Consider the following 21,170-nt stretch of genomic DNA (forward strand, 5'->3'; position numbering starts at 1 on the left):
AAAACAAACGGACATTGCGAGATTTTTATTAAAAGGTTGCTTTCAGCTTTGGGAAGTCGCGAAAACCGAAAGAATACTTAAGATGTGGGAGAGTATAAATATAGCTAACTATTCTTTTTAATACTATTATCATGACAATTCAATAATGTCATTTGAAAACGTATTTATCACTGGTGCCACCGGGTACATTGGCGGTGAAGCCTTGTATCAATTGTTGAACAATAAAGAAGGGAGAAAATTCAACATCACGGCTTTAGTTCGTAATGAAGCCAAATCCGAAAAGCTTCTTAAAGCAACCAATCATCAGGTTTCAACTGTAATTGGAACTCTTGATGATACTGAATTATTCAAAGAACAAATTTTGAAAAATGATGTTATTATTAACACCGCAGACGTTGACAATGTCCCTCATGCCCAAGTTTTACACGATACCTTGATCAAGATTGATAGACCAACGATTTTGATTCACACCTCGGGTACCTCAGTCATTGGGGATGACCTTTCGGCAGATAAGAATGCCACTACGAAGATCTATTCCGATGTTAAGGATATTGACGAGATTAACAAATTACCAGAAAAACAGCCCCATAGACCAGTTGATAAATTGGTTTTGGATATAGAAGAACATAATCCAAAAGTCAAGACGGTGATCATTTCGCCATCTACCATCTTTGGATTGAGTGATGGTTATGATAAGATTACCTCTATTCAAATCCCTATGTTGATAAATGCTTGCTTGAAAAGAGGTAAAGCTTTCAGTGTTTATAATGGCAATTATATTTGGAGTCATGTACACATCAAGGATTTGGGTGATTTGTATTATCTCCTTCTATCCAAATTGACCACCGGTGACAAGTCTTTACCAACTGGTAAGAAAGGATACTACTTTGGTGCTTATACATTGAAAGACGAAGGCAGTGTTACCACCAGAGCAAGTGCCATTGAGCATACCTGGGCCGAAGTATCCAAGGTTGTTGCCCAAGAGCTAAAAGAGAGAAACTTGATTGAATCCGACGAAGTCAGTCATGCTGATCCCGAAGACGTTGTCAAGTATACCTCTTTTGATTTCGGTCCTTATTTATGGGGAACCAATGCCAGATCCAGAGCCGATAATGCTTATGCTATTGGCTGGAAGCCAAAATATTCCGACCCTAATAGCTTTTGGGGCTCAATTGGCCCCGATGTCGATCACGTAGTCAAGAGTGGTTAGTTTATAGCTTAAGTATGCAATATATAGCCCATGTCGTATGAGTCACTGTAGGGATATGTCAGTCTTGATAAGTGCAGTTTAAAAAGGTAATTTTGCAAATAAAGCGAACAAACAAACAAAATAAATTTGACATATCTTCAACTTTAACAATCAAACCCCCTACTATTCCACATGGATGAAGCCAGCCGGAGAGACGAAGAGCTCTCTATAAGGGCCGAGCATGAACATGACTCCACGTCCGAGCTTCCTGAAAATGTTAGTGAGAAAGAAGAACAAGAATACGAGGATACGGCTGTCAGAATCAGTTACTTTCATTTGGATGTTGCGACCGTATTGAACATTATCAACGGATCTATATGGGGAGTGCTTGCCCGTAAAGGGTTGACTGTTTTAACCACGTATAGCGGAAGTTATCTTGGAGGTCTTATTTGGGCTAACTTCACTGCTTGTCTTGTTATGGGATTTCTCGTTCACAGCTCAAGGATTTGGCGAACCTCTCTTGATGATAAATATTACAGCACTAAGGCTCAGATACCTATATACGCTGGTATTGCTACTGGATTTTGTGGTACTTGTTCCTCTTTCTCATCTGTATTCTTAGAAGCTTTCAATAAGTCTGCCAATACTTTACCCAGCTCATCATACATATATCCTAATAGTGCTTATGGAATCATGGAATGCATTGCGGTTCTAATTGCCCAATTGGGGCTTTCTTGCAGCGGGTTTCTTATGGGAAAGCATCTTTGTGAAGCCTTGGATATCTTTAGTATTCCAATCCGATTATATAAGTTTTTGGAACTCGGAACATCAATCTTAGGAATAGTTGCTTATATCATTGCCATAGTGTTGATTGGAACCGAAAAGTCCTGGAGATCCTGGACTTTTGCCATTTTCTTTGCTCCCTGGGGGGCATTACTTCGTTTTTACTTATCGAAATATTTGAATGGTAAATTCAAAAAATTTCCTCTAGGGACATTCACTGCTAACATATTGGGGACCCTACTACTAGCTGTGTTCACCTTGTTGTCTCGAGGCAAAAGCATTTCTACAAGTTCCCATCCAATTGTCACCAAATTGATTGGATGTCACGTTTTGGCAGGATTGGACGATGGCTTCTGCGGTGCTCTCACCACAGTGAGCACATTCGTCTCCGAATTGTTCTTCTTAGGAACTCTTCACAGCTATGTCTACGGATTTGTCTCCTCGGTACTTGCGTACGTCATCATGATATTACTTTTAGGCTCTTATAATTGGACAATAGGCTTAATGGATCCTGTGTGCACTTAGTGTCTTCATTTTTTTCCTTCACTTCTTTCTTAATCTTATCACTTTGATAATACACCTTAATCTTATCACTTTGATATTCTTCCTTCTTAATTTCATCAATTAAATAAACTTTCGGAGCAAATATTGTAATGTAAGATTACACCTAGACCGTTCAATTGCGAAAAGCTGTCAATTTAGCGATTTTAACCGTCTCATTTCGTTAGTTTTCCTAAAAGGGACACAATATTTGCGCAGCATCTTCTCATTTATTAATGAGCTACGAGTTGGTATTAATAATTTGCTCAAGGACATTGGCTGTAGTTATATAAGGAGAACCAATCTTCTCTTTTGGATATGACGCAGATTTGATATTCAAACAAAGATGTTCAAAAGAGAAGTGACTTTTGAAGGCATGGACTGCCTTGCAGATGAAATGCTGTCAAAGTATTCTCATGCGAAGATGCAATCCCAAGCTGAAGTTCCATGGACTTATCAACCGGTTTATGGAAAGTATACGGTTTACTTCGGAGTGGTTATAATATTCATTGCGTTTGTTAAACACTTATGTTTTTTGTGTATCGATAGAAGAACATTAAAGAATCAAAACTCTAAAGGAACTGGTTTCTTGGGTTCGTTGTTTTACACGTTGATATCGTATTCTCGTTATATTGCCTATCAACAGGTCCCTGCTAAAGTGAGTTATTTCACTTCTCTCCCACCATCGGTGGGGTCATCGTTATTTATGGTTGTTTCTTCTCTTTATTTATTTTGTTATTGCTTGGTTCCTCATTATTGGTACAGAGGTTGTAGTGGATTCGGATCACCACCTTTAGCAGTAAGGGCAGGAATTATGGCCACTGCTTTAACTCCGTTCATTTATGTTTTATCGGGGAAATCAAACATGATTAGTCTTTTGACCGGTATAAGCTATGAAAAATTGAATTCAACCCACCAATACGTTGGAGTGGCTGCTTTCATTCTTTCCATCATTCATACCATTCCATTCATATATCAGCCTTTGCAAGAGGGTGGGACTGCTGCTTTGAAAGCCGCTTATAATGACAGCACTTATTATATGAGTGGTATCCCTCCTTTAGTCCTATTAGCCTGGCTTTGTATGGCATCAAAAAAATGGGTTAGAGATCGCTGCTATGAAGCCTTCTTACATTTGCATTGGCTTTGTGGGATTGCTTATTTCGGTACTTTGATTTGGCATATCAACAAGTCCTTGGATATGCAAGATTATATGTGGGGGGCATTAGCCTTTTGGGCAACCCAGTTGATTTATAGAATGTTGGTTAAAACCACTTTCAAACCAAATTCATTATTTTTAAGATCCAGAAAAGGGGACTTACAAAAATTAGACCACAACTCTTACCAAATCACCATTGAAAATATTAAAGGACTTAAATGGAAACCGGGCCAACATTGTTATCTTAGATTTATCGGAACAAGAATGTTGGATAACCATCCATTTTCGATTTGCTCTATTGAAAATGATGAACATTTAAGGTTTATTATTGTACCTAGGAAAGGATTGACCAGCCAATTATACCAAGAATTAGATCAATACACTGCCACTTCAAAAAAAGTTTATATCGATGGTCCATATGGCGGAACAGCCCGTAACATTGAATCATTCGACAAAGTCATGTTGTTAGCTACTGGTAGTGGTGTCAGTGCCACTCTTCCCTTTCTTCAAACTTTAGCCGAACGTATCAATGACGGAATCGTTACTTCTCAGATTGATTTCGTATGGATAGTACGGGACGCTTCAAATATCAACTGGATCAAAGACCAGTTGAAAAGGTGTACTGACATAGCAAAGGATTATGTTAAGGTAGACATTTACGTTACTCATGGGTCAAATGTTGAAAAAACCACCGTCGATGCAAAAAACAATCTTTCCGATGACCAATTGGAAAAATCAATGGAAATCAGCAGTGAAATCTCTGATTTCTCCAATATCAACGTCCACTATTTCAAACCTGATGTCAAAATCATCATGAGAAAACTCTATCCGACTTTGAAACGAAGAAACATGATTGTTTCTTCTGGAAGTGGATCGATGAAATCAACGGTTAGTCAATTTGCATCTTCTTTTCAAACAAAAATATTCAATAGCGACTTGCGCAATGAATACGTGGAAGAAGTTTACTTACACACCGAGTCCTTTGGCTGGTAATTAGATATCCCATATGTATTTCTGTAAAATAGAAGATTAATTATTGACTCTTGATGTAGTATGATGAAATGTACGGATGTTCTGTTTGATCTCAAAGATTGACAGATCTCAATATAATGCACTTCGAATCGAAACGAACTGCAAAGGAAGGAAGGAATTAACCCAGGCAAAGACCGATTATTCAGATGAGTTCGACAAAGAAGACAAAGCAAGGGTCAGTAAAGACTCCTGAGCTTGAAAATCATGGGAAGTATTCTTTGGTCAACATATGGGTGGTTACGCTTGCCCTAAAACTACTATTATCTATTGGATATCACTCGACGGACTTTGATGTTCATAGGAATTGGCTTGCAATCACCAGAAATTTACCTATATCGCAATGGTATCTTGAAAAAACATCTCAGTGGACATTAGATTATCCACCTTTCTTTGCTTATTTCGAGTTGTTTTTGTCTTATTTTATTCCACCAATTGTCAGAAATGATGGTTGTTTGGATATTGTTGAAAAGGGAAATTATGGAATACCCACGATTTATTTTCAACGAATGACGGTAATTGTCAGTGAGATCGTGTTATTTGGATCATTACAATGGTATATCAACACTAGTAAGAGTCATTCAGCGGCAAGAAGAGCGTATGTTGTTGCATCAAGTCTTGTATTATCCCCCGGATTACTTTTAATTGACCATATTCATTTCCAATATAATGGAATGATGTATGGGATATTGATCTTGATGATAAACTGTGCAAGATTAGAAAAATATTTATGGTGTGGTGCCTGGTTTGCAATACTACTTTGTTTCAAACATATTTATTTATACTTAGCACCAGCAGTATTCATTTTTTTACTTCGTGCTTATTGCTTACAATTAAAGATTGATAAGTCCAAAAATTTTATCAGTAATTCCATTGGATTGGTCAGATGGGGGAATCTAATCAAGTTAGGATCAATTGTTTTAATAATTTTCACCGTGGCATTTGCGCCATTTTACAAAGTATTACCAAATGTTATTGAAAGATTATTCCCATTTAGTAGAGGATTAACCCATGCATATTGGGCACCAAATATATGGGCCATTTATTCATTTTTAGATAGATTATTAATTCAAATTTATAAAAAAGTGACCTTGAGTCAATTACCATTACAGAAAATTTTTAAATTTGATAGTGAATTGTTACAAAATGAAGATTTAATTCGTTCTTCAACTAGAGGGATAGTTGGAGATATTGAATTTTTAATTTTACCAACCATTAGCCCTAAATTAACATTTGTTTTAACATTATTTTATCAAATAATGGCATTAATTCCCTTATTTTTACAACCAAATTTTAGAAGATTCATGGGTGCATTGACCCTATGTGGATATGCTTCATTTTTATTTGGATGGCATGTTCATGAAAAGGCCATCTTAATTGTTATTTTCCCAATTACATTCTTAGTAAGTCGAGATAAAAAATTATTGGCTCCTTTTAACTTATTAGTGAGTTGTGCCTATGTTTCATTATTCCCATTAATCTTTACTTCTGGGGAATGGTTAATTAAAGTTGTTTATACTACTTTATGGTACATTATATATTACTTTAATTTTAGAAAAGTGGTTTTACCTTTCAAAAACTTTGTTGGTGACGGTGAAATAATCCTAGATAGATTCATCAACGGTTACATTTTGGGTTTGATCCCAATGGTTACCTTGGTTAGTTTAATTGACTTGTTCGAACACAAATTCGAGGTACTTCAAAAATTAGAATTCTTAAAATTAATGCTCATCAGTGTGTACTGCGGGATTGGTATAATTAGTAGTTGGAATGGGTTTAATTGGTTATACTTTATGGATGAATCCATATGGGATGATGAAATAGATAATAACTAGTGAAATAACTAAGCAAAAATTTGCCTAATAAAAATATATATACTTCGGTTAACAAAAAAAATATACTTTGTGTAGTCCCACCATATCCGGACCATACTGTAATTCCACCATCATGTGGTCCAAACAATAAGAGGACCATCAGTTGGTTTGACGTTTGTATGCCACTTCGGATTATTGTTGTGCCCAAAACACAAACTGCAATGCCGATTTTTAGTTGCAGCAAGTAAATTCTGACCGGATTTTTTTTATTGCAAAACGCACTTCGGAGAACTGAAAAATTAGTTGCTCAGGGATAACTTGAGCAATCCGTCAGGCATCGAGATCCGTACCTGGGTTAAAATTATATAAATACTTGGGAATCCGGTTATATTAGAAGATTCTTATTTTATTTTCAGTGTCAATTGCAAACCACAATGCCACAAGAAACGATTACTTTAGGTAGATACTTATTTGAAAGATTGGTTCAAAAACCTCTCGATATTAATACCATTTTCGGTGTTCCAGGAGATTTCAACTTAACTTTATTGGATAAGATTTATGAAGTTGAAAATTTGAAATGGGCCGGTAATGTTAATGAATTGAATGCTGCATACGCTGCTGATGGTTATTCCAGAGTTAAACATAGTTTATCCTGTCTTGTTACCACCTTTGGTGTTGGAGAATTATCGGCTTTTAATGGTCTTGCTGGTTCTTATGCTGAACACGTTGGTGTTCTTTCGGTTGTTGGTATTCCTTCAATCGATTCTCAACAAAAACAATTGTTATTACATCATACCTTGGGTAATGGGGATTTCACTGTTTTTGAAAGAATGACTTCAAATATCACTCAAACTACAATTGTTCTTAAAGATGCTCATAATGCTCCCGATGAAATCGATCGTGCAATTAGAGAAGCCTACATCAACCAAAGACCAGTCTATCTTGGATTCCCTTCCAATATGGTCTCGGTCGAGGTTCCTGCCGACAGATTGAAAACTCCTCTTGACTTGTCTTTACCAAAGAATGACGAAGACGCCCAAAATGAAGTTGTTGAACGAGTTTTGGAGTTGATTTCAAAGGCAAAAGACCCAGTCATTTTAATCGATGCCTGTTGCGGAAGACACGACTCGACCAAGGAAGCTAGAAGACTTATTGATACTACTAATTTCAAGTTTGCAGTAACTCCTTTAGCTAAAGGGTCCACTAATATAGATGAAAGCCATGAAAGATTCACTGGGATTTATGTCGGTTCTTTATCATACCCTGAAGTCAAATCTGCGGTGGAAAGCTCAGATTTAGTTTTATCGTTGGGTGCTCTACTTTCTGATTTCAATACTGGTTCATTCTCTTATTCATTACAAAGCAATGTCGTTGAATTCCATTCGGATTATACTAAAATTAGAAATGCTAATTATCCAAATGTTAGAATGAAGGAAGTTTTGAATAAAATTCTTGAATCTCCTAATTTGAAACAATCAATTTCTCATTTCAAACCATCTTCAATCACTAAAGATCCTTTCCCAGAAGTTAAACAAGATCCTGAATCTAAGATTTCTCAACAATGGTTGTGGACTAGATTGAGTAAATGGTTAAAACCTGGTGATACCGTCATTACTGAAACCGGTACCTCTTCTTTCGGTATCATTCAAACTCGTTTCCCAGAAAATGTTTTTGGTATTTCTCAAGTTTTATGGGGTTCTATTGGTTATTCGGTCGGGGCCACTTATGGTGCCGTTGCTGCTGCTGAAGAATTAAACCCAGAAAAGAGAACAATCTTGTTTGTTGGTGATGGTTCTTTACAATTAACTGCTCAAGAACTTTCTGCCATGATTAGAGCAGAAAACAAACCTTATATTTTTGTCTTGAACAATAAAGGTTTCACCATTGAAAAATTAATTCACGGTCCAAAAGCTCATTATAATCAAATTCAACCATGGGATCACGCTAAATTCATTGAATCTTTCAATCCAAAGAATGCCGAAACTCATAGCGTTCATAAAGTTAAGGATTTGGAAAATTTATTCAATGATGCTAAATTTGCTAAAAGTGATAAATTTAGATTGATTGAAATTAATCTTGAAGAAATGGATGCTCCAATTAACTTGATTGAACAAGCTAAGTTGTCCGAAAAGGCCAATGCTCAAAACTAAGCTACATAGCTCATATAATTAACATTGATAAAAGTGAATATATTTATTTGTAGTCTTATTTACTCTTTTTAGCTAAAACTTGTTTTATGGTGTCGACAACAATTTTATCCAAAGAACTGAATTCAAAACCTAATAATTGTTTGGTTTTACTATTATCAACTCTACCTAATGATTTGATATGTTCTGGTCCAGTACCTGGTTCACCAACTGGAATTTTCCCTTTTAATTCTGGGAAATTTTCATTGATTATATCAATCATCATTTGTGAACTGAATTGACCATTAGTTAAAAATAATCTTTTACCAATTGTCTCTTCTTTTTCAAATGCTAATACATGAGCTTTAGCAACGTCTCTTACATCAACAAATCCACCCTTATCGATTTCAAATTTATCATTTGGTCCTAAATTAATTAATGAATTGATCAATTCATTTGAAACATTCAAAACGTCTTTCACTTCGCTATCAAAAGCCTGTGGACCAAAGACATAAACAGGATTAACTGCAGTTAAAGCAGGAAATCCAGGGTTTTTCTCGATGTATTCCCAGGCTGCCTTTTCAGCAAATGATTTAGCTCCATAGTAAGCAGTGACCCCATCTGTTAAAGATTCTTCATAAGTGATGTTATTCCAACTCAGTTCGTCAAATGACTTAGTAGCATCTTGCTCGTCTTCTGCTGAATAGATAGCAGCATCAGATGAAGTTATAACAAATCTTTCGATATTCTTACCGAACTTCGTGACCGCTTTCATTATATTCTTAGTTCCTCTAATGGCTGGAAGTACTAAATCATTTTCTGGATCAGTAGTATCATAAAAAAATGGTGAAGCAGTGTGCAATAACACAGTTGCCTCTGGATGTTTGCTCAATGCTTCATCGAAAGCTCCGTCAACACTAATATCTGGAACTATTTCATACTTGAATTTTTCACTGTTCAATAATTTGGTTAAGTGATCACCTTTTGCTTCTGTTCTGACTGTTCCAACAACATTATAATCACTTTCAATAAGTGTTTTCACGATATTCTGAGCAATGAAGCCGGTGGCCCCAGTAAGAAAAACTGTTCTAGTCATGTCCTTGGTCAATTGTTTAAAAACCTCTTGATGACGAGTTAACGTCGAACATATATAATTTTTCATTTTTCTATCTCGAAAATGATTCCCTTTTCGGCAAATCGATCCGCTCCAATATCTTATCTGTTAAAAATTGATTTTATACCACATCTTCCTAACATTAGCAGAGATAAATAGTAGATCACTTTTGATATCTATCTTCTTTGTATGAGCTCTTACCCCTTGACGGTAAAAGGTTACAGCTGAACAGATCCATCTGGTTGTATTGTAAAACTGAAGTCGTTTAAAGAGTTCCGTACATTTAAGTAGCTCTACAACTATGGGTAATTATGACATGAACACTTCCTAGCAGACTAAGAGCCACCCTTGGTCTTCCAATGGATTGCTTTCTGTGGTATTTTGAAGATCTCACATATGAATGAGTGATTATGAGTCAGGACTTCTTTTCTGAATACGCATCAACAGTTTTCCCTTACTAAAGATTTTTGCAACTTTATACAACAAAGGTTTGTCTCGAGCTAAGTTAACCCTAGGTTCATATAATACTTGAAGTAAATGCAAAATAAATATTCTCTATTGATCATACTTGCTAATATGTACTTTTCTAATTTATAGAAGAATAGACTAAAAAGTACCCTATTTATTGATTGATATTTGAATACTTTGATCTAGCTCTCAACTTTGGTCCATTAATATAAAACAAGGTAGGTATTAATATCATAACGGTAGTTATACATCCTAAGACTGTAGATCCCCAGGCTACTGGAAATTTTTCTATGGCTAAATTGTTGAATGCATATCTACCGATGATTGGGAAAAATGCTGCCAAAGTTGATCTCATCATATTATTACCAGCAAATACCGAAGCTAAATAATGGGTGAAACTAAAGGCCAAGTAGTTGAATAAAGTTTGGAAAACGAAGAAAGCACCGAAGCCGAAAATCCCAGCACCGATTATTGAAACGATCCAATGAACAGAATTAGTTCCGCTCCAACCAAACATGAACAAGCCAATTGGCATCAAGATACTTCCCACAATGGACAATGGAAGAAAGACTTCTGGTGAGACCTCTTTACCAGCAACAAGAGGTTGAGTGTAAGTTCTTGTAATTATTGGAATATACACTAAAGTTCCAATTAATTGGGAAAGGACTAAGACCAAAAAAACAACTCCAGATTCAACCAAAGTAAAGCCATAAGTATTCATATACAACAAAGGGAATGCCTCAAACCAAGTATACATAAGAGCATACATCAAGGATGTATAAATGTCAATCAAAAGAACCATCGGTTCAAAAAACATTATTTCAAAAGGTCTCCAGGCCAAGTTTAAGAAAAAGTCAGTGGTACTATGTTTTTGATCTTCAATTTCTCCTTCGCTGATTATATTTTCATTGCCAGTTAATGCTCTCAATCTGATAGCTTTTCTATATAATAAAGTTTTCCCATAAGTTTCAGGTAAGAAAAAACTGAAGATCAAGAAAGAAACACCAGATGAACAAACCATAAACCAAAAAGGAGCTCTCCAATTCCATTTATTAACTAAAGCACCACCAATAACAGGACCTAATGAAGGACCAGAAATAGCAGAAATTGACCAAAGAGCAACCCCATTCAATAATTGACTGATTGGTAAAATATCTCCCATGGAAGCATTCCCAGTACCTAAGCAAGGAGATCCAAATACCCCCGCTAAAAATCTAAGAATACACAAGGTTTGAATATTTTGAGAGTAAGCAGTTCCAATTTGAAGAATAAAGAAAGCAAATAAAGTAGTAATATAAAGCAGAGTTCTTCCATATTTAGCACTTTCAGAAAGAGGCAGAAAAATACTTGTTCCATACCCAACAACAAAACATGTAAGGGGTAAAGTAGCAACATTTTGGTCAACATCAAATACATGCATTACCTCTTCAATACCAGGAGTATAAATTGCAGAACCAATATAAACTGAAATGGTTAGGAAGAAAATATTAAACATGAAGATGGCCTTTTGAAACCGGGGCCAATTCTGTGGATTTTCCATATCATCTTCACCATCCCAAGTGACAATGATTTTATTTTCAACTTCCTCAGAACACTCTTTCTCCGGATTGCATTTGCTGTCAGAGCTGCACTCAGATGACTCGCTTGGGCCTTGCAAGTACTTCTCCGGGATGACATACCCTGGTAGCTCTTCCTTTTGAGGAAAATACTTATGATGGGAAAGCTTGTTAATTATAACTCCCCAATAACTATCTCTGAAAAATCTATAAAGCATCGTTGTATATTCGAATTACTGGTCAATTGCTACAACAAAACACCGAAACACGGCTGTTTAAGTAGTTCCTTCATCTTGTTCGAACTAAAAACATCAACAGTTGCAAAACTTTCTCGTTACTAATTCCCTTTTGGAATGCTTTATAAGCGTTTTGCAGTAATACAAAGAAATTGGATGTACGGGTCTATGCTGATTACAAATGTATTCTTCATTAGTCATCAAAATATTGCAGATTTATTTATGAATTTGCAGTTTGCGACCATATTTCGCAGTTTTATATATTTATATTGCAGGTTGCAAAAATTAATAATCAGTTGGCTTACCAATTTGGAGATGTTGTTAAAGGAAGTGCAACCTTTCTCAGTAACATTGATTATGATACACAGTTTATTGTTAACTTTTTTGATTATCATACATAGATTACTGGTAACTTTGATGACATTTAAATTGCTTATTGATAACACTTGATTATCATACATTGTTTATTGGTAACTTTTGATTATCGTACATTGTTTATTAGTGAGATTATTTGTTGCCATTTTTCAAGCTATTTCGATCTTAAAAACTTATTTAGTAGTACTGATACTTCTAAATATTACATATTTTTTTAGTATCATTATTTATTATAATATAAAATTAGGAATCGCAATAAACATAAGGTAAATAAATATTGTATATACATGCATTAGAGATTGATTGAAAGCGAATTTAATTGGCATATTTGGATCTAGCACGTAATTTAGGACCATTCAAGTAAAATAATACCGGGATTAAAATCATGGCCATAGAAATAAATGCTAAAATCATAGTACCCCAAGCAACCGGGTAATTAGGAGTGGACAAATTACCGAATAAAAATTTACCAATAATTGGGAAAAATGCAGCAGTATTTGATCTCATTAAATTATTACTGGCAAAAACAGAAGCCAAATATCTGGTGAAACTGAATGATAAGTAGTTAAATAAGGTTTGGAAAACCAAGAATGCACCACAAGCAAAAATACCTGCACCAATTAATGAACCAATCCAGTGAACTTTAGGACTACTTGTCCAAGCAAATATGATTAATCCACAAGGCATTAAGATACTACCAACAATTGCCATTGGTAAGAAGACTTCTGGAGCAATTGGTTTACCAGCTTTGAATGGTAAAGTAAACTGTCTTCTGATAATTGGAATGTAAAAAGCAGCACCAATAGCAATACCAATACAAATTGATAAGAAAGCAGCACCCATTTCAACAATGGTGAAATGATAAACTTGAGTATAAAGCATGGGGAAAGCTTCAAACCAAACGTACATGATTGAATAGACCAAGGCAATATAGATATTGATTAAAAGAACCACTGGTTCAAAAATCATCACTTCAATTGGTCTCCAGATGATATCCAACATAATTTCACGAGAAGTTCTTCCTTTCAATTCCAATTCACCTTCACTAGTGATATTTTCATTACCGGTTAAAGCTCTCAATCTAATAGCTTTTCTATATAATAAAGTTTTACCATAACTTTCTGGTAATAAAAATCCCAAAATCAAGAAACTTGAACCGGATAAGATAGCCATGAACCAAAATGGAGCTCTCCAGTTCCATCTATTGATCAAGGCCCCACCAATAAGAGGACCAATACTAGGACCACAAACAGCAGCCAAAGACCAAGTGGCAATACCAATAACCAAATTACTGATGTGCAAAACATCCCCCATTGAAGCACCACCAGTGGCCAAACAAGGAGAACCGAAAAAACCACCAAGGAATCTTAAAATACATAAAGTAGCAATGTTTTTGGATTCAGCAGCACCAATTTGGAAAAGGAAAAAAATGAATAAAGTGACTATATAAATTGAAGTCTTACCATATCTTGCATTTTCAGAAAGAGGACTGAAAATATTAGTACCTAAACCATATCCAACAACAAATAATGAAAGCGGTAAAGTAGCGACAGTTTGACTAATTTGAAATTCTTCCATAATTTCCTCAATCCCAGGAGTATAAATTGCTGAAGCCATATAAACTGAAATAGTAACAAAACAAATACTTATCATAAAGAAAATCTTATTATGTAATGGCCAATTATAAGGATTATCAGGATCATCATCGCCATCCCAAGTAACGATTATTTGCTGAGAATCTTCACCAGGAGTAGCTTTAATGGTATCAGAAGAGTTTTCTGAGTCACTACTTGAATGTAAACTTTGATTAGTACCTTCACTAAACTCTTTATTTTTCAAATCATCATCAACTATTTTTTCATTCCCATAATATTTCTCTGGAACAATATAATCAGGGTATTCTTCCTTTTGAGGAGCCAATTTATGTTTTGAAAGTCTATTAATCAAAACTCCCCAAAAACTATCTCTAAAAAATCTATAAGCAGTCATTTTCGTCCGTTTTAACTTAGTAAAGCTACTATTACTTAACCCAGATATCAAACAATAAAGTTCCTCGATATCGTGTCCGATTGGGTTGCTTTTATACTTTTTTTTGCTATTAATCATCACCGATATTTTTTTTTTTGCAAGAATCCGTATCCCATCGGATTAATTCTAGTACAGAAAGGCTGCTATTGTTCGCGGAAATAACACCAACGGTGTTGCTCTTTCAGGAATCGCCGCTCGGAAATAATAGCGGTAACACGCTTGTTGGATATTATTGATTAACATATATATTTTATTATTAACATTGACCATGTACATAGCTGACTAATAACCTTTATACTTTATTAACATCTCTTTTATAGCCACTTTTGATCTCCGCAGTGTATCGATTGATATATAGGTATTGCATTATGATTCATCTTTCTGCAAGCTAACCCTGTCATATGTTATTTAGAAATACTAATAATGTTAATACAGATTCTATTATAAAAATCATTCATCATAATGTAAAATTAAGAATCGCTATAACTAAATGAATATATATATGAATCAAAAATTAATTGAAATTAAACTTTCTTCTCACCATGGGGATGTAAAACCAAGCACCAAGAGCGATACCAATACGGCTTGGTAAGAAAGCAGCACCCATTTCAACAAAGGTGAAACGATAAACTGGTTCTTGAGTTATCACTTCAATTGGTCTCCAAATGACATCCAACGTAATTTCACGAGAAGTTCTTCCTTTCAATTCCAATTCACCTTCACTAGTGATATTTTAGTTACCGGTTAAAGCTTTCAACCTAATGGCTTTTCTATATAATTAAGTTTCACCTCAACTTTCCGGTAATAAAAATCTCAAAATTAAGAAACTTGATCTTTCGGGAACCTCAGTTCGGAAATAGCACCGGTCAGCAACCTTTTCTGGAAGTGAACCCTAGCGTCCTTCTCAGCCTCGTAGGGCTGAATCGCTGAAGCTTGTGAGTTACTTTACTTACTTAACCCATACTATACCGTGCCGCAACGTAATCGAATGAGTCCACCACAAACGTCTTTCTTCTAGGTGCCGAATCTAAGTATGTAGTAGGAGTGATGATAGATATGATGGAGCTATGGATCAAACCTAAACGACAAGTTTAAGTTGGAGGAGATGCGACTCCCAAAACGGAAGCTCCGAAAATATGTCACCGGAGAAAAGAGTACCCTTTTGGGGTTCCGCCGTCAGTCAGCTCGGCCGAGGAGCCTTCCCCATTTGTGTTTCCGCCGTGGATGCTTATTAACTCCTTCTATAACTATTATATCCTGTTTGGGTTATAAGAAAGGTGTATTGGCTGTGTAGTTATTGTGTATTATTGATTTGTGGTGATTGCGTATGGTACCAATGGAGTATATGGGTGCTTTAGGGTATTTTAGGGTATGTTAGGGTGCATTGGGGAGTGTTAGGGAGTTTTAGTGGAGTATTCGTGAATATGACTTGATGATATTTAATTGATTAAAGTTATTGTACTGGGGAGGTTTTTGAGACTCCTTATCATGATTCAATTACTTCTAGGGTCTTTTCTATACTGAGTTTTCTTGAATGTCCTTCTTCTGCTAGTCTTCTTTTCTTTACTGAGTCTTCTGTTCTTTGTTTTTGTCCACCTGCTCCTAGAATATATCCTTCTCTTTGGACTACGACAAAGTTTGTAGTCTTCTTACCGTATAATGGTACTGGATACCCTTGAACCTTGAGGTTCAATTAGATAGGACGGGTTAGTAACCAGTAAATCAGCGGCCGGAAAGAGCTTCCTTTTTCAGACAAGGGTCTAAAACTCGCTATAAAAGATAACTAATGACAATTTTTATCAATTTTATTGGTTCTTCTCTTTAGTATTTGAATTGAAGATGTATATTCCAAAACAATACCAAGAAAGTGAATGGATCAAACAAGAGAGTTTAATTAAAGCTCACCCTTTGGCAACCGTTGTTACTACTGACGAAGCCGGAAATCTCATTGCTAATCATTTCCCTTTTTACTTATACACTGATGATGAAGGAAAGAAATTCCTTCATGCTCATGTTGCAAAAAAAAATCATCAAGTTCCTTCTTTAACTAATAACGATAACGTTTTGGTTATATTCCAATCTCCTGACTCGTATATAAGTCCAAGTTATTATCCTGGTAAAGAAGAAACACAAAAATATGTTCCAACTTGGGATTTTGCTTGCATTCATATCAAGGGGAAATCTCGTATTGTAAACGATGGTGAATTTGTCTTAAGACAATTGAATAATTTCACACATCAAAATGAATCGAATAGACCAAAACCTTGGACCGTTGATGACGCTCCTAAACCTTATACCAGTGCATTATTAAAAGCAATCACTGGTTTAGAAATCGAAATTGACGAAATTGAATGTAAATTCAAATTAGAACAGGAAAAATCAAGAAAAGATATTAACGGAGTAATCGATGGTTTATCAAGAGATAACAAACAAATTGTTTCTGATTACGTCAAATCTTCTAATTTATCAAAAGCATGATTATTTATTAGTATATTACAAATTTTTTGTTTTAATAATTACAATTATTTATTACTTTTTTAGCTTGTCTTAGTATGGTGCAAATCTACCAGCTCCTCTAAACGCACCTCTACCTCTTCCTCTACCCCTTCCTCTGAATCCACCTCTCATACCACCTCTACCACCTCTTCCTCCTCTATTCGTTGTACTAATCCCAGGTATATTTGTACGTTTTGCACTTACTTTTAATTCACGATCTCTGAATACTGTACCGTCCAAGGTTGCAACTGCCTTATTAACTCCATCAATATCAGTAAATTCTAAATATGCAAATCCTTTAGGTTGTCCGGTGAATTTATTCATCAATATAGTAACTCTATTCACAATCCCAGCACTTGAAAAATGCTGTTGTAATTCTAGTGGGGTTGCCCCATAATCGACGTTACCTATATAAACTGATCTTGAATCAATATCCTTCTTCTCGCGGTCGTTTTCACTTTCTGCATTAGCAGAATTATTAAAATCTCTTAATCTAGCTGCTTCTTTCTCCATTTCTTCCATACGCTTTTGTAATTGATCGGCTTCCTCTGGATTACTTGCAAATCCTGGAATATGTGTTCCAGCACTCTCCGAAACAGATGCTGGTGCTGGTGCTGGCACATCCGCTGATGTTGGTGCTGGCTGTGTCTTATTGAGAAGATCCTGCAATCCTTGATCTTGTTGTTGATATGGAACTTCTTCTGACATTTTTTTCTGAAAAAGTAGTTTATGGATATTCAGTTGCTTCTTTTCAAGGTTTTTTCTTTCTTTTTTTGTGAATTCGACTAATTGGCTTCGAAACGGATAATACCTGGTCTTAATTAATGCTTTCCTCGATTACAAGTCTAATACTAACGATGATAAATTAATTATTTACAAATCTTAAGCGTTTCTCTTTTTTCTTTTTTGATGTAGTTATCATTAAAAAAAAAAAAAAAAAAAAAAGAGAGATCGGTTACCCGCAATTTAGTTTACAATGGCTGTTAAAAATCACCGTATATATGAATAAATATTTAAGCACCAGGCAAGTTGAAATCCCTATTCAAGGCACGTATGTTGTTACTGCTTCTGATGGTGCGAGGAGCACTTTTATTGCCTAAAGAGTTGGTCGGTATAGCACCGTTGTTATCCCTTAAGGAATTGATTTGGTTGATTGACCCATAATGACCCTTCTTTCTCTTTTTGCCATGGATTGGTAATAATTGTTCACGTTCTGTTCTAAGCATATCATCGTCTGTTTCATAGCCATGGTCAAATGTTGGTTCTTCTTCATCCGAAGTGACTCTCATGAAGCTTTGGCCTTGAGTATTTGAAAAGTCAGTATGAATACCATTTGAATTCTTTGATTTATTAGAAGCACCCAAACAAACAATAACTGATAACATGACGGTACCAAATAGGATCAATCCAAGGATGATACCGATACCAATGCTTATGAAACCTAAATGGATGTGTAAAAAACCGTCATCTTTTTGTAACCAGCTCAAATTTAATGGTTTATCGATTAAAAATACGCATGATAAATCTGATTCTCTATTTCTATGAATAGAGGTACATCCATGGGATAGAATTACAACTTCATGATCTTTATTATAACCCATGGTATTCATACTTGAATCGTCATCTAGTCTTAGGAAATACTTATTGTTTGATTTGTCATAAGAACAAACAAGTTGAGTATCGGTAAGGTTAGTTTTGGTTTTAAAATGAGAACTAGTATTTGAGGATGTAATGCAATCTAATAATGGATCTAATTGGTTATTGGGGATGAGATGAAACTGTAAGAAGTTCAATAAATTATCAAAGTTGGAGGTAATGTTGAAGTCTTTTAAAGATTCGGAAGTTGGAATTAATAGAGAATACTTACTTGAATTGAATTTATCCTTATCTTTACCAAGTAAGCCGAGTTTTTTCAATAAATTTGGATATAATTCGAGTAATTTCAAAAAGGAAAACTTTGAATCTTTAATTGTAGTTTGGATCAAGTCATATAAGGAAACATGAAAATTTTCTGGGAATAAAACACGATTTATTATATGGACGACACCTTGATTGAATAAGACATCTGAATTCAAAGGAATTGATAATTCGGTTAAGTTTAATTTAATTCTATGATTAATTTCACCATTATAATAAGATTCAGAAACATTGATTAGGTCACCTCTTAAATTTCTCGTGATAATCTTAGTATCGATATTATCATCGAGCCCAAAATCAGAGTAAATGAGATCTTCAATGAAAAATCCTTTTAATAAATCTTTAAACAAATGAGGATTCGATTCTAGATGATCCAAGATCAAACCTAAAGAATTCCAAGAACCTTTTGAGGCTTTATTTATTGTTAATTCACCTTCTTCCTTTGGATTAGTTATTCCACACGGTAAAAAAATAGAATAACCATGATAATTATCATCGAGATGGAAGAGGCCGAATCTATTTAAATATCCCAAAGTAGTTAAACAAGACTCTTTATCGATTTTGATATGTTCCAAATGATGTTCGAAAAACCCACTTGAAATCAAAGGACCCATAGTATGTTTAAAAGACGAAGGAGTTTCAATTTCTGAATCAACAATATAGATGAAAGTTTGATTTGATTTGAAAGGGCCATGAGCGATTTTATTTTCATCGTTAATCGTTATGGTGGAAGAATTACGAGAGGTAGAAGCCAGGAATTTCAATTTAAAACAAGAACCGATTCTTTTCGAACTGCACATTTTGGAATTTAATAATTTATGAACACTAGAAGAATTAGAATAGTCATTTATATCAATTGATTCATTAGCAAATTGGTATAGCAAAGATTGTTTTTGATTAAACGAGGCCAATTCGAAAAGCTCATCTTTGATAATATCATCTCTTTGGTTTTTATTTAAAAAGACAGTTTGACTCGAATGCGGCGAGTCAATCAAATGCAATAATTTTCTAAACTTCAATTCTCTAACGAAGTTCGAGTAGTGTAAAGAGTATAAGAGATCTCTGGGGGATAATTTTTTGATTGGGAGTTTCAAAGAAATGAAAAAATTGGCCCCGTTTTGTTTATCAAAAATATGAACCGCACCATTTGACAAGACAAATGACTCCTTGGTAGATAAGTGATTATTAACTGTTAAGGAATTGTTATGCCAGTTGAAATTGAATTTATCACCATTCAAATTGCGGTGGGTTTCATTATCAGTACCATTAACCCCCGCGATCAAATCTGGGATCATAAGCAATTTGATAAATTTGAGCAAGCTATTTCTAAGGTCATATTCTGCATCTTTAGTAAGGGAGAACTTTTCATTTTGTAAAACCCGATGTAGGGTTAAGTAATAGTTTAAGGTATCATTTGGTAAAGAATTAAACAAGAAATCATTTGTAGGAATTAATAATGTTTTAGATGAATTGAAAAATGAATCACAAGAAGGAACCGATAATTTTTTATGATGGGATTTATGGAAAACTGATATTATCAATTGTTTAAAGATTGAGATTGAACCCAAATCGTCATTGAGTAAAAAATCGCATATTGAGGGTTTTGGTGGGAGTAAATGGTCAATTGCATGTATATAAGAATGTTGGTGTTTTGCATAGATGTCCAGCTCTATAAAAGAAGCCACATAATCGACGGTATACTCCTTCGACTTAAAATCGGGGGATATTATGATTGGATAATTGTTATATAGAGTGTTGAAGACGATATCATTAACCCCGAGCTCGCCTATACTGAAGGGTTGATTAATAAGGTATTTTGTGAGCGATTCGTCCTGCCGATCGGAGGCGTAAGCCGAGTTGATTGGTGCTAAAACCGTGATATTTTCAAGCGAGTTAATCAAGGGAACAAGACCCAGTTTTTGCAAATGACGAAGAAAATAGGAGTACTGTACGTCTGCCGAGAGGACATCGATGATACTTGACGGTGCGGGCAGCGGCACCGACGACACTGCGAGGATCAAGGGTATTAGAAAGAACACAAGTATCATAATGCAGTAAAGAAGGTTAATAGATAATCGTAAGGAAAATGTCGTGGTCATGAAAAACGTCGTAAGCAAAATGTCGTGATAAACAGAAAAAAAAAAACAAACAGAAAAAAAAAAAAAAAAAAAAAAAAAATGTCGCCGGTATCGTCTTGCAGTTTCCCACGACATTTTTGACACTAAGACCAGTCCGTTAGCCCATGACGGACTTAAGCAGATCACCAGATGACCAGAGGAACAGCTTGAAGGATTAGAGGAATGGCAGCTCAGAGGATTGGTTTAAAGGATTAGTGGATAGAAG

General features: G+C 35.1%; 11 protein-coding genes across 11 annotated transcripts; 6 read left to right on the forward strand and 5 right to left on the reverse strand.

Annotated features, from left to right (window-relative positions):
- Window positions 1-57: 57 nt before the first annotated feature.
- Window positions 58-1,210, forward strand: HYPBUDRAFT_136557 (NAD(P)-binding protein; the record flags this gene model as incomplete). The annotated part of the gene is made up of 1 exon (XM_020219608.1): window positions 58-1,210. Exon 1 carries the CDS (start codon window positions 146-148, stop codon window positions 1,208-1,210), a length of 1,065 nt encoding a protein of 354 aa, XP_020076477.1. The 5' UTR covers window positions 58-145.
- Window positions 1,211-1,436: 226 nt separating this feature from the next.
- HYPBUDRAFT_161010 (fluoride transporter) lies at window positions 1,437-2,612 on the forward strand (the record flags this gene model as incomplete). The annotated part of the gene is made up of 2 exons (XM_020222513.1): window positions 1,437-1,465; window positions 1,516-2,612. The coding sequence occupies 2 exons, from the start codon at window positions 1,437-1,439 to the stop codon at window positions 2,495-2,497; spliced, it is 1,011 nt and encodes a 336-aa protein (XP_020076478.1). The 3' UTR covers window positions 2,498-2,612.
- A 200-nt stretch (window positions 2,613-2,812) lies between these two features.
- HYPBUDRAFT_152368 (putative ferric-chelate reductase) lies at window positions 2,813-4,735 on the forward strand. Its single transcript, XM_020220980.1, has one exon. It carries the CDS (start codon window positions 2,859-2,861, stop codon window positions 4,659-4,661), a length of 1,803 nt encoding a protein of 600 aa, XP_020076479.1. The 5' UTR covers window positions 2,813-2,858; the 3' UTR covers window positions 4,662-4,735.
- A 111-nt stretch (window positions 4,736-4,846) lies between these two features.
- Window positions 4,847-6,532, forward strand: ALG8 (dolichyl-P-Glc:Glc1Man(9)GlcNAc(2)-PP-dolichol alpha-1,3-glucosyltransferase; the record flags this gene model as incomplete). The annotated part of the gene is made up of 1 exon (XM_020222184.1): window positions 4,847-6,532. The coding sequence occupies one exon, from the start codon at window positions 4,847-4,849 to the stop codon at window positions 6,530-6,532; it is 1,686 nt and encodes a 561-aa protein (XP_020076480.1).
- A 353-nt stretch (window positions 6,533-6,885) lies between these two features.
- Window positions 6,886-8,681, forward strand: HYPBUDRAFT_152369 (alpha-keto acid decarboxylase family protein). The gene has a single exon (XM_020220981.1). The coding sequence runs from the start codon at window positions 6,946-6,948 to the stop codon at window positions 8,659-8,661; it is 1,716 nt and encodes a 571-aa protein (XP_020076481.1). The 5' UTR covers window positions 6,886-6,945; the 3' UTR covers window positions 8,662-8,681.
- Window positions 8,682-8,716: 35 nt separating this feature from the next.
- HYPBUDRAFT_107847 (SDR family oxidoreductase) lies at window positions 8,717-9,733 on the reverse strand (the record flags this gene model as incomplete). Its single annotated transcript, XM_020218593.1, has 1 exon — window positions 8,717-9,733. One exon carries the CDS (start codon window positions 9,731-9,733, stop codon window positions 8,717-8,719), a length of 1,017 nt encoding a protein of 338 aa, XP_020076482.1.
- A 640-nt stretch (window positions 9,734-10,373) lies between these two features.
- HYPBUDRAFT_239289 (MFS transporter) lies at window positions 10,374-12,176 on the reverse strand (the record flags this gene model as incomplete). The annotated part of the gene is made up of 1 exon (XM_020223242.1): window positions 10,374-12,176. The coding sequence occupies exon 1, from the start codon at window positions 11,991-11,993 to the stop codon at window positions 10,374-10,376; it is 1,620 nt and encodes a 539-aa protein (XP_020076483.1). The 5' UTR covers window positions 11,994-12,176.
- Window positions 12,177-12,701: 525 nt separating this feature from the next.
- HYPBUDRAFT_108694 (MFS transporter) lies at window positions 12,702-14,375 on the reverse strand (the record flags this gene model as incomplete). Its single annotated transcript, XM_020218650.1, has 2 exons — window positions 12,702-14,140; window positions 14,207-14,375. 2 exons carry the CDS (start codon window positions 14,373-14,375, stop codon window positions 12,702-12,704), a joined length of 1,608 nt encoding a protein of 535 aa, XP_020076484.1.
- Window positions 14,376-16,253: 1,878 nt separating this feature from the next.
- Window positions 16,254-16,892, forward strand: HYPBUDRAFT_156227 (uncharacterized protein; the record flags this gene model as incomplete). The annotated part of the gene is made up of 1 exon (XM_020222185.1): window positions 16,254-16,892. The coding sequence occupies one exon, from the start codon at window positions 16,254-16,256 to the stop codon at window positions 16,890-16,892; it is 639 nt and encodes a 212-aa protein (XP_020076485.1).
- HYPBUDRAFT_152371 (uncharacterized protein) lies at window positions 16,880-17,759 on the reverse strand. Its single transcript, XM_020220982.1, has one exon. The coding sequence runs from the start codon at window positions 17,616-17,618 to the stop codon at window positions 16,962-16,964; it is 657 nt and encodes a 218-aa protein (XP_020076486.1). The 5' UTR covers window positions 17,619-17,759; the 3' UTR covers window positions 16,880-16,961.
- A 164-nt stretch (window positions 17,760-17,923) lies between these two features.
- HYPBUDRAFT_108692 (uncharacterized protein) lies at window positions 17,924-20,875 on the reverse strand (the record flags this gene model as incomplete). Its single annotated transcript, XM_020218649.1, has 1 exon — window positions 17,924-20,875. One exon carries the CDS (start codon window positions 20,873-20,875, stop codon window positions 17,924-17,926), a length of 2,952 nt encoding a protein of 983 aa, XP_020076487.1.
- Between the last annotated feature and the right edge of the window lie 295 nt (window positions 20,876-21,170).

Source organism: Hyphopichia burtonii, assembly GCF_001661395.1.
Source record: "Hyphopichia burtonii NRRL Y-1933 unplaced genomic scaffold HYPBUscaffold_3, whole genome shotgun sequence".
In the NCBI taxonomy this organism is placed as follows: domain Eukaryota; kingdom Fungi; phylum Ascomycota; class Pichiomycetes; order Serinales; family Debaryomycetaceae; genus Hyphopichia; species Hyphopichia burtonii.